Consider the following 12,096-nt stretch of genomic DNA (forward strand, 5'->3'; position numbering starts at 1 on the left):
AAGCTAGGGGTAGCTTTCAAAGCGATGACGTTTGAACATGTGCTGGCAGGAAAGAATGTCAGAGCGCACCAGCTCCCGATTGAACAGATTTATCACAAATGCCGGCGGGTTGCCTTCGTTTGTGCACTCTACTATGAATATAAAGCTAAAAAGTAATTACAGATTTAAAAATACCATCTTAACAAACGCAAATGAGAAATTTAAATGAAGTTACCCAACTCTACCCTTGAAATGCCAGCTACCAGCGATAAGTGTGTAGCTGAGGACGTTTGCGGTTGCATCGCCAATAATAATGGTAGTAATAATAATAAAAGGCAAGACATAGCCCGGCAAGCCTATGCTGATGGTAGTCCTAGCTAAACCAGAAGGCCTTCAAGCCAAGCCAAATCGTGGTGAAGACAAACATGCACAAACTAAATGACGTGAATTATGCTGTGGTTGGAAAGTCAGACATGCTGCACGATATGTCGAAGCAACAGACGTCAACATAGTGTATGCACGAATATAGAAGCTAGGGAACCCTTTAGACAACGTGGAGGACAAGATGCCAAGCGAAAATTTCCACCGTCTTTCTTTACTTTAAGGTGCAACAATTGTGACAACCAGTACATCAGTGAGACCACTAATTTCAAGGAAAGAGTTAACCCCCCTCATTCATTATCACCCAGAATCTAAAAAACGTATGGGCCACCATTTAAAAAAACGTTTAAGTTCCTTGTTGCTCAACAAAACACGAATATAGCATCTGGAAACTTTGTGACCTTATATGCTCTCGCCCACCGTGGTGGCCTAGTGGCTGCTGAACCGCAGGTCGAAGGATCGAATCCCGGCTGCTGCAGCTGCATTTCCGATGGAGGCGGAAATCTTGTAGGCCCATGTGCTCAGATTTGGATGCACGTTAATGAGCCCCAGGTGGTCGAAATTTCCGGAGCCTGCCACTACGGCGTCTCTCATAATCATATGGTGGTTTTGGGACATTAAACCACACATATCAATCATTCATATGCCCTTGCTAAACATGTGGATTCTACCGGCCACCAAACTGACTGGCCAAGTGTGCGAGTTCTGGCCAAAGGGAAGCTTGCATCATGCCTGCAGCTGAAATACCAGCACATGCAGACAACTCAACATATGCTAAACAGGAGTGATGGGACGCTTCCAACAATGTACTTGCGGTGCTTACGTCATGTACTTAGGCTTTCTTGATTTCATTTTTTTATTTTCTGTTTATTGCTTTCAAAAATAAAGTTACAAGACCAACAAATATACAGGCGAGGGACCCAAAGTAACAGAACTGTAGTGGGACGCTATGCCTTTCTTGTGGCCATTTTTGTGAACAAGGGTCCCGTAGCAGCTGCCATAATGTCAGTAAACTTTTCATTCTTTTGGTAGGTGTATCCTTTCACTTCTTCACTGAGAAACAACACTTGCACACCAATTTTTTTCTTTTTTCGCACAACCTTTAGCTGCAGCCGAGAAGAAGCAGCTTTGATCTATGGTAATGCTTATTTTTGCGATGGACACACAAGCTACAGTCAGTTTCTATGACCAGGCCCGATTTTTCAGAAGTTCCTCGACTTTTCCAGAAGGGTCGAAATTCCCCGACTTTTCCAGCTTTTCCAGGCTGGTAGACACCCTGTTTACCGAACCGGCGATTAAGTCTGGCTATGGACCCCCATTCGCCAACGGGGCCGTTCAGAAAAGCCATAGCACCCTACTTTGGTGTCCCTATAGAGTTCTCCGGCGCCTCAGTTCTTCCCCAAGATGCAGGTCGTCGATCTCGTCGTTCACTGCAGTGAGATCGTCCATGCTTTCAGGATGAAACCATTCTACCAACGCTGACTACCCGTTAACCTACTCGTGACTTTGTGAACGCTACATCAACGTGAGCTTGTGTGTCTGTGCGTATTCTTTTGCAATCATGCACTCGCATGGCAACGATGCTCTCTTGGGTGGGTGGGGGGGGGTAATGCCACAAGCATGTATTACCCGGTATCATTGCTGGCGGAATCGTATGCGCTGCTAAGGAAAAGACGAAGAGCAGCGCACGAAAGAAAAAGACGAGTTCTATTGCCAGTGATCGGACCAACCTGATGTTCAGCGGACCTCAAGTTGATTGATTGATTGATATGTGGGATTTAACGTCCCAAAACCACCATATGATTATGAGAGACGCCGTAGTGGAGGGCTCCGGAAATTTCGACCACCTAGGGTTCTTTAACGTGCACCCAAATCTGAGCACACGGGCCTACAACATTTCCGCCCTTATCGGAAATGCAGCCGCCGCAGCAGGGATGGACCTCAAGTTACAGGTTCCTGCTACATTAAAACATGACAACATGGATACTCTTGGCGGGTTTTCAGCATCACTGCCATGTACTTACTATATCAAGTACAAATTTTAAACACAGCCCTGTACATCGTATGGTCTAATGAAGCAAGTAAGAACATGGAAGCACTGGAAAATACTGCAGATGAAGCACAGATAAAACGAGCCAGCTATCTCTGTCAAACGAAGGGCACGTGCAATAACATTGCCCTGTGTGTGAGGCCTGCCATCGATAACCCCTCACGCAGAGAGAGAACCCCTCACTCGTCTTTTATTGAATTAACGAGGATGAATAAGCAGCAATGGGAAGGCAGGAAGGAGTGTGGCCTGCATTGCTAGAGCCGTGACAGATCAAAAGGGTGCAGTCACGAGGGTACTGGTGTGCACACCACCTCAACAGACAGGACTGAACGGTTTGTGCAGCCTAGCTGTAATATGCTCTCACTGCGAACTTCGCATTGAAATGACAGACAGCACTAGAAACGGTCGACCCCGGGCATGGTTGTATTCCGTTCCACCAGCTTTCTTCAAAGCTTTCAAATGTCAGATCAGTTCTGAAAGAGTTACATACCTGCCAAGTTCAAGTATTCTATATCCGGGATATTTCTGCAACGAAGGAGGGGGGGCTGCATTATTTGCCTTTAGTTTTTTTTTTTGGAACAAAAAAAAAATTGTTATGGAACATTCCTTTCTGTAATGCCATCAGGCGTACGAAGTATGCCAAGTTTTTGTGTCATCATCATCAGACTGACTACTCCCACTGCAGGGCAAAGGCCTCACCTATGATTTCCCAATCAACCCGGTTTTGTGCCCCGCTGCAGTGGTCTAGTGGCTAAGGTATTTAGCTGCTAACCCGCAGGTCGCAGGATCGAATCCAGGCTGCGACAACTGCATTTTCGATTTTTGATGGAAGCAAAAATGCCAGAGGCCCATGTGCTCAGATTTGGGTTCCAAAGTGGTCGAAATTTACCAAGCTCTCCACTACTGCGTTTCTCAATCATATGGTGGTTTCGGGACTTTAAACCCTACATATCAATCAATCAACCCGGCTTTCTGCTTTTCACTGCCACGTTATAGCTGTGAACTTTTCAATCTCATCGACCCACCTAATTTTCTGTCTCCCCTTCGTGCATTGCCTTTCTCTGCGAATTCAGTCGGTTACCCTTCATAACCAGCAGTTATCCTGCCTACGTGCTACCTGCCCGGTACATGTCTATTTTTTCTTCTTGATTTCAACTATAAAATCCTTGACCCCGGTTTGTTCCCTGACCCTCTCTGCTCGCTTCTTGTCTTTTAAGGCTACACCTATCCTTTCCTTTTTCATCGCTCGCTGCCTCATTTAGGCTGAACTTTTTTTGTAAGCCCTCCAGGTTTCTGCTCCGTAGGTAAGTACTGGCAAGATGCAGCTGTTTTATACCTTCCTCTTGAGAGCTAGTGGCCGATTACCATTCATGACTTGAGAATCCTTGCTAAGTGTGATCCACCCCATCCTTATTCTAGTAATTTTACTCACATGGTTCGGCTCGAGGTTACTACCTGTTGTAAGTACACATATTCCCTTAAAACTTCCAGCGTCTCTCCACCTATCGCAAAGTGCCGTTTTCTGCCAAGACTGGTGCCCAATACTTTAGATTTGTGCATATTTGTTTGCAGATCTACTTTTCTGCTTTTCGTGTCCAGTTCAGTAATCCTGAGCTGCAATCAATTCCCAAAGTTCCTCCTCAAGGCAACGTCATCAGCGAATTGCAGGTTACTAAGATACTCTCCTTAGCTCTTATCCCCAACGTTTCCCAGTCTAGGGTCCTGAAAACCTGTAAAGACGCGGTGAATAGCATTGTAGAGATCGTATCTCCCTGCCTTACACCCTTCTTTATTGAGATTCGGTCACTTTCATTATGGAGAATGCTGTGGATGCTCAATAGATTTCTTCCAGTACGTTTATGTAGGGTGCTTCGATGCCATGATTTCGCAGTGCCTGCATTACTGCTGATATCTCGGCTGAGTCAAACCCCTTCTTGTAATCTATGAAGGCCATGTATAGGGGTTGGTTATATTCCATGCATTTCTCTATTACGTGACTGATAGTATGAATATGGTCTATTAAGCAGTAGCCTGTACGAAATCGTGCTTGGTTCTTTGGTAGATTGAACTGCAATGTTGCCTTAATTTTATTAGCCATTATTTTTGTAAATATTTTGGAGAGAACCAACAGTGGATCGGCCTGTAATTTTTCAGGTCCTTGATGTCTCCTTTCTCGTGCATTAGGATGATGTTGGCGTTTTTCCAAGATTCTGGTATCATTGCCATCAAGAGTTTTCGTACATAAGGTGGCCAGTTTTTCTAAAAATTTCTCCATTATCTTTCAGGAGGTCCATTGTTGCCATATCATCACCAGCGGCTTTGCATTTTTGCATTCCTTCCTAGGGCTTTCGTTACTTCCCCTGTCATTATTGGTAGCATATCAAAATCCTCTGGACTATTGTTTCTCACAATATCACCCAGGTTGTTTTGGCTTCTGTACAGATCTCCCCTGAACTACCTCTACTATCCTACCTATCAGACAAGCACAGATATGGAAGCCCACACAGCACTTTCAATTTTGAAGCAGTTCGCCATAAAAATATAGCTCATAAATCAAAGCATCCAAACAACAGTAGAGCATTGTAAACACCGCATGCACATGAGAGCCCTTCCATTGGCCCCCTTGTGAGAGGAGAGAATGTTAGTCGACGCATGCAGCAGTCACACACACAAAACAAAAAAACATGGGGCAAAGGTCACTACCTCTCCTGCACCGCAACCAGCATGCCGCCTGCGTCCATCCTGGAATGCGCACACATTCAGGCCTTTGACAAACAGTTCGCATGAAGGAAAAACAAAAAGAGGAGCACAGGGTGCACACTGCCTCACTTACACGAGACACTACTTTAAAAAAACATAGTGATGAATGCCACACACACATATGCCAAAGAACAAATGGCAAATGTACAAGCAAGGAGTGAAATTAAGATTAATCAAAAAAGAAAAGAGGGGAAAAAAACTGAATGCACAGGTACAGTAAAACTTCATTATTTCGAACTGTTATTCTGAAATCCCACTTAATTCAAAATATTTCCATGGTCCCCTATTTTGCAATGAAAGTGTGAGCGGAAAATTTGAAGTGGCGGTTGGCACTACTCATGTAAATTCGAAAACTTAGGGTGCCACGTGCAGATTCTCGACTCCGATTTCATCGCCATTCCGCGGAAACAACGGCCTTTATGAATCACAAGGCAATGGTACATAGTAATACTGATGAGTGGCAGCTGAAGCACCCCAGCTTCCCTACTTCCAGCACAAAAAACAAAAAAAGAAAAACGGTCTCTTGGTTTGTTTAAATGTGCACCTGTGGAAAACTAGGCATCCTTCACTGTAAGATAGCGGTGATGCGCGGGCAGCGTATTGCACATTTCTCGCTATGTCAACGCGTCACGAATTACCGTTTTTTCTGGGATCGTAAAAATATTCAATAAAGGACAACTTGTGATGTATGCCTCTGATTGCCGGTGGCTCCAGCAAGGTGTACACTTGGGTTGCTGGCACAGCTCTCGCTCGCAAAGCTTGCCTGCAATGCCTACTTTTCCAGCGAAAACATAACGAATTTCCTCACACTTACCATTATTAAATTCTTTATTTCACAAGAAAGAATTGTGATGTGCTGGCACAGCGAGATGCAGTTAAGCAGGTCTTATTTTCCATAGGCGCACATTTCATTTGATCACGACAGCGGTACTCAAGGAGCCGTTCCCTCCTCTGTTTGTAATATAGTAAGAGTTTGTATGTAGTCACCTCTAGTTTATGAATCGCCCACTAAATGACACTGTCTTTGGAAATAATATCACTAGATGGTGTTAGTGGTTTTCGTGTGGTTGACAATTAAAAAGGATAGATGACACTGCCATACTAAGAAATTTACAGCATATCTACGGAGTGCATGATGAGTGAAGCGAAGCATCTGACCGCTTGCCCATCCGATGCATGCTTTAATGTGATAGGAGCAGATGGACAGACAGGCCGATGGACAGACTGAGGCTTGGCCCCACTCATTATCATTCACTACATAGCTATGCTGTGAATTTTTTTTTAATCGGTGGCAGCAGCAGGCCTCCACGTTTGTGGCGAAATTCCGGCCAAGTATTCCGAGAAAGCTTGAGGCCACAAAATGGCCTCGAACTTGAAAACGTCCAGCCCTGATTACGTCGAATAAATACAAGTTCCTTGCCTACAATTTTTAGTTCGTTCTGTTAATGTGAAAACTATATTAATTCCAAGATTTCTCATTGCCCCAAGTGACTTCGAATAACGAGGTTTTACTGTATTTTGTTACATCCTCAAAAGATCACTAGATATCACTAGATCACTGCATGACTTTCTTCCCATCGCTTTCCTGTATATATATTTATTGTTTAGAAAGTCTGCCCCTAGGCATAACTTTTTATTCAAAAATACACATACATGCTTTTTTGAACTCAATAAAACCAAACTGAATTGCATTATCCCCAATTTTGTTTGCTGCTTGTGCCGAGTCGGCAGTGCGTAAAAGCAGCATACTTTTAAATAAAGTTGAACATTAAATTGGGGCTTGCCTCATTGCATTGCCCTGCTGTTGAGTGCGCACATCACATTCATCACAATGAACATCAACTTGAAGTGTTGCTACGACAGACGAAGCAGTGCAACACTGTTACTGTATGATACTACATGCAAACTCCAGCTGACAACTGCACGCTCTCAGCAGCGCAAGTGTGCTTCCTTAAAATCCGCATCTTCCTGCCATTACAGAGCTTGCACAAAAACGGTTCCACTGCGCAAGCTGTCACACAGTTTCATCCTTCCGCCTGCTTGCTATCAGCAGGCTTTTCAAAAGCTTCGGGTAAAAATTGACATAATTCAATTTCAGGAAACCTACTGCTTAAATAAGTGGTGCATAGTTTTCAAAAAGCTAGTAATCCAGCATAAATTGATAGGACTACGAATGCATCACGTTGCAGAAACCACAGGTTACTGAACAAAAACGAGACCAGATTAAGACGGGACAAGCGTGTCCGGTCTTCACCTTGTCTTGTGTTTGTTTAGTGTGCCATGGTTTTTGAAGAATGATGAACTAGCAACATGAGCAAACATCCTCCCTTGTCAAGCACTACAAAAGCACACATGCAATAATTAGTCTATGACACACAATGATCGCACATGTTGCGATGACATCTGTCTTTAGATGCCTAAAATACTGGCAACCACGTCATTGCATACACTGCACATATTCCAAGATGTATATCACATAAAAAACTTTCATCATAACACATGTGCAACATAAATTGTGTACAGCAACAGACATGTATTGTCAATGCATATTATGTATTGCTTACAATGCAATTATAACGTCTTATTTCCAAGTGAAAGAGGATTTATAGAACAGAATTTCAATAACCTAATGAAATTACAACAAAGTGGCCAACATCGTGGGATGACCTAGTTAAATAAGATGACATTTCAGTTAAACTATGCCTAATTTGCGCCAACGGCAGCTTGCACATATAGCCCAGTGTACAGCCTTTTTTTTTGTTAAGGCAACATGCAAACATACTTGGAAGATAGCGACATTTATTTTGCAATGGCAGCAAGATTCGGTACAGTTGTGGCTAATTTAAACAAAACAGTAAAGGTGTGAGGGTGCAAGCCGTGATAGAGCAGTGAAGAAACAAAGAGCGATTCGGCAGATTGCAAGCTAATTCACAGAGTATGATAGTCGGCTCCAAAAAAAAAACCTCATCTAGCATCGAATGACTGAAAGCATATGCATGACAGCAAATGCATGCATATGGCTAAACACCTTGAAAAATGTTGCACCACCTCAGACTGTGGAAGGGGTGCAAGGTGGAGCTAAACGAAAAACCACCTTGGCTAGCCAAGTCCCGGCTGCCCACTGTTCCCCCAAGCACAAACAGCACCTTGTCTCCTACCATTCGGCTGCCAGAGCATTATTATGAAGTCTGATATACACATCACTTATATCACAATGGCACTGCCAATGTTTTCTGCCTAAGGTACTTAGCATTGGGAAAAATTTCACAAGCTGACCGATGCAAATGTCTTACTGACATCAAGTGTAATGTAAATATTAGCAGCTTGAACACCAAGTTGTTGGAATAACAAAAAAAAAAAAGACTGTGGAAGAAAGAGGACATGTTGACCCACTTGGCATCTTTTGGAGGACTGAGAGCATCGTCTACCTGTGTTGTAACATATGCCAAGCTGACCTGAGCAGCACTACGAGTGTGTATCTCAAGGTTTCCTTGGATTAACACCCTACTCTTGCTATATCATGGGCTGCAAATGCAGGGATTGTTGACATGTGACAACAGCAATATTGTGTGCTTGTGCAATGCAATCAGTGATCAGAGTGGCCGCAGTAGACTCATTACACACGATCGATGCCAGGATCTGCTCGTTTGCGACTCACTTCCCACAAATGGGGCAACACCTCAACAGTAACCTATGTTGGGCCAGTTAATGCATCGTACTTGAAAGAAGTGGCACAACGTTAAAAACAATGAGAACAAAGATGAGACAGGAGGAACACTAAATCACAACTAAGTTTATTTTGTTGAAGCATTGGCTTTTATAAAGGCTCTTGCAAGATATGTGCAGTACACAGGTTCACACTGATCAGCCTCAAAAAAACTACAGGCATGGGAATATATTACAGAACAGTGCATCGACCCTGCAGTGCGACCTTCTTTCTCTGTCCTCAAAGTTCACCTGTGACACTAAGCTCTTCTCTATATACCTCAGGCACGAATTCGGATGCACTGTCTGCAAATGTGTCCATTCACAGGGCATTATTCCAAGGCACTGAGTATTCAATTCTAAGAGTAAAAATGACAAGATGTGTGGTACTGTGGGAATTTCAGTGTTTGATGTGGCGGCAGGGACAGCATACGAGGGGGAGGCTCATTGCTGTTTTCCCAGGTTGACCATTTGCTATCCAGCTTTGTGCAGTTCTGCCGCTTTTCTACTGCTGTCACTGTTGCCAAGTTCCTTGTTTTTACTTGTTGTTTTCCCCAGTCTTTAGCTTGTGTGAACCAGTCTTAAATTATGAGTACTGAGTTCGTGGACTTCAAACGTGACATTCGTAAAGAATTTAGAGAGTTAAATAAGAGCCTTGACTATATGAACAAGGACTACGAAAAAATAGAACAGGAATGTGCTGAAGCGAGAAAGGAAAACGCTGCTCTCAGGACTTCCCAAGAGGCAATGCAAGGCGCTGCTCTCAGGACTTCCCAAGAGGCAATGCAAGGCAAGATAGACCATCTGAGAAAGTTTGTGCACGAAAATTACACGCGCCTGACTGTTCAAGATCAATACTCTCAAAATAAAAACACAATTAAAGGAACTCCACGTGCCCCTAATGAAAATCTTGTGCAACTGCTTGCTAAAGTTAGTGACGCCTTGGCAGAGCAAATAAGTGAACAGGACATTGAAATATGCCACCATTTGCCAGCGAGAGGAGCCGCTTCACAAAGAAACAAACAGTGCATCAGACGCTGCTGTGACAAACAGCAACGAGGCACGCCCCCGTTAAAATGCTGTTCCCGATCGGGGCAGCTGACTAGGCATTGACGCCCCACTGAGTGAAAACATCGTGGTTGTTTTTCAATTATCGAGCTAAGAGGGATGCTATTGTTAAAGTTCGGCGGACTCGATTCACAGCTGAGGAACTGGGATGCACAACTAAACAGTTGTTTTCGTAAATGAACACCTTTGTCCCCAAGTGAAAAAAATCGCTGGGCATGACGATTGCTCAGAAACACGAAATGAACTGGCACTTTGCGTGGGCAAGTGGTGGCAAAATATTCGCGCGTGAAACGGAATCATCTCATGCAGTTCAAATCACATGTGAAGTTGACTTTCAAAAGATGCATGCGCCTGCTTAAAGCAGCCGCGGGCCATCTAGACTGCCCTAGGCTTATCTGATCAGTACTTTCGTTTCTGCGACGCGACTTTCGTCTTTTTTTCCCCTTTTTTTTTTCATTTAAGTAAACAGAGTTATTGCCTTGCGATATAAATATACCAAACACAGGTAGATATTGCAGCATCATGCATTTCAATGCTAGATCAGCATCAGCACGCAACAAGCACGATGACATAACTACATTTCTTGAATTCGCAATTAGGTTCGACATCATCATGATTTCCCAAACTTGGTACACGTGCAATGACGAGGTACTCTTCTTGCCATATAAATTGTTCTTTCTGAACAGGCTCTCTCGTCGTGGTGGTGGTGTGTTGCAACTAATTTCTGACCATTCAGCTTGTACCCTTCTCTCAAACTTTTCAGCGGTTACACCGGACTACGAAGCACTATTGCTAGTCTGTCCTAAGTATGTCTCTGTGGTAGTTTACCGTCCACCTGATGAAAAAAACGGAAGAACTTTTTGGATTTCTTGAAGATCTGCTTACATATGCGTGCACTAACAAGTTACATGCTATCGTAGGAGGCGACTGCAACATAAACCTTCTGCAGCAAAGTAAAACATCTCGTAATTTCAAGCAACTACTTGATTAATTTGCACGTACTAATGTTATTACTGAGCCTACACCTGTCACTAATACTAAAAGCCTCATTTATTTACTTATCACAAACGACATAAGTGATACAACAGTATCTGGTACTGTTAATACAGATATTAGTGATAACTACCCTATAAACATGTTTCAGAATCGCAACGAGTATCATAATCCTACGAAAGCGGCAGCTCTAGAATTCATACAAAATTAAAGAAATTCATAACAAAACACAACTATAGGTGTGAAATTGCTCAAATTAATTGGGATTCTATTTAAAAATCAGCTAACGCTGATGAGGCATATGAAACATTCGTGTGTCTGTTACAAAAACTTGCAAGTGCTTTAAATATAAAACTGTCAAAGCCATCAAAAAAGGTAGAAAACAATGGATGACGCGAGAATGTTTACTGTTTAAGCTGTGTGTCGCGATTTGGATATACGTCTGCGGCCCGAAAAAATTGAAGTCGTAAAAGAAGCTGCATCGCAGAAGTAATTTTTAATGAAAACCTTAACTGGAACCACCAGGTTAAAGTAGCTTCGACAGATGCTCCCAGAGAAAATCAAACATTTACTCTATAATGCGATATTTTCATCTCACATAAACTACTGTAGTCTCGTGTGGGTAGATAAATCTATAGAAAATCTGAACAAAATATTTTAACTGCAGAAAAAAGCGAAGTATATTGCAAACGTACGACATAACGCACATACAAGTAGTTTATTCAGAGAATATAATTTATACCCATTGATCAAATACAGTTTTAATCTTATAATGAAATACAAGCAAACCTTGCTGTCAAACAACGCTTGTTTTCTTAAACTATGTAACCTTAGGAAAGCTACACAATCCCATTACAGTGAAATCTCGGTATAACTAACTTCAGGGGACCGGGGAAATATGTTAGTTATTTTGAAAGGTTGTTATAGTGAAAGCTCGAAAATTAACCATAAATACTTATTTTTCAGCGGCCAAAACGGCTTACCTTTACAACGGTGAGTCCTTGAACTCGTTTTTCACGAGAAAAGAACAAATGCAGAAGTAGACACCAAAAAATGCACGTTTACATTAAAAAAGTGACTTTTTTTTTTTTTACGCGAGCAGTACAAGCTTTGCAGCGCAAAGGCCTCCAGTTCATCAACATTCCTGTGGTGCGATTTGG

The 12,096-nt window shown here is 42.8% G+C and overlaps 1 protein-coding gene across 8 annotated transcripts in view; it reads right to left on the minus strand.

The window, feature by feature from the left end:
- The window catches only part of vib (phosphatidylinositol transfer protein vib), a 126,608-nt gene that overhangs the window by 69,794 nt on the left and 44,718 nt on the right, over positions 1–12,096 (minus strand). For 4 of the 8 annotated variants that reach the window (XM_075891032.1, XM_075891033.1, XM_037419389.2 and 1 more), the window contains one exon: positions 5,114–5,152. The exons of the other annotated variants lie outside the window; for them this stretch is intronic. In XM_075891032.1, coding sequence (XP_075747147.1) covers positions 5,114–5,152 — 39 coding nt within the window. The remainder of the gene's footprint in view (positions 1–5,113; positions 5,153–12,096) is intronic. 8 annotated transcript variants of the gene reach the window in all.

This window comes from Rhipicephalus microplus, chromosome 3, assembly GCF_043290135.1.
Source record: "Rhipicephalus microplus isolate Deutch F79 chromosome 3, USDA_Rmic, whole genome shotgun sequence".
Taxonomy (NCBI): domain Eukaryota; kingdom Metazoa; phylum Arthropoda; class Arachnida; order Ixodida; family Ixodidae; genus Rhipicephalus; species Rhipicephalus microplus.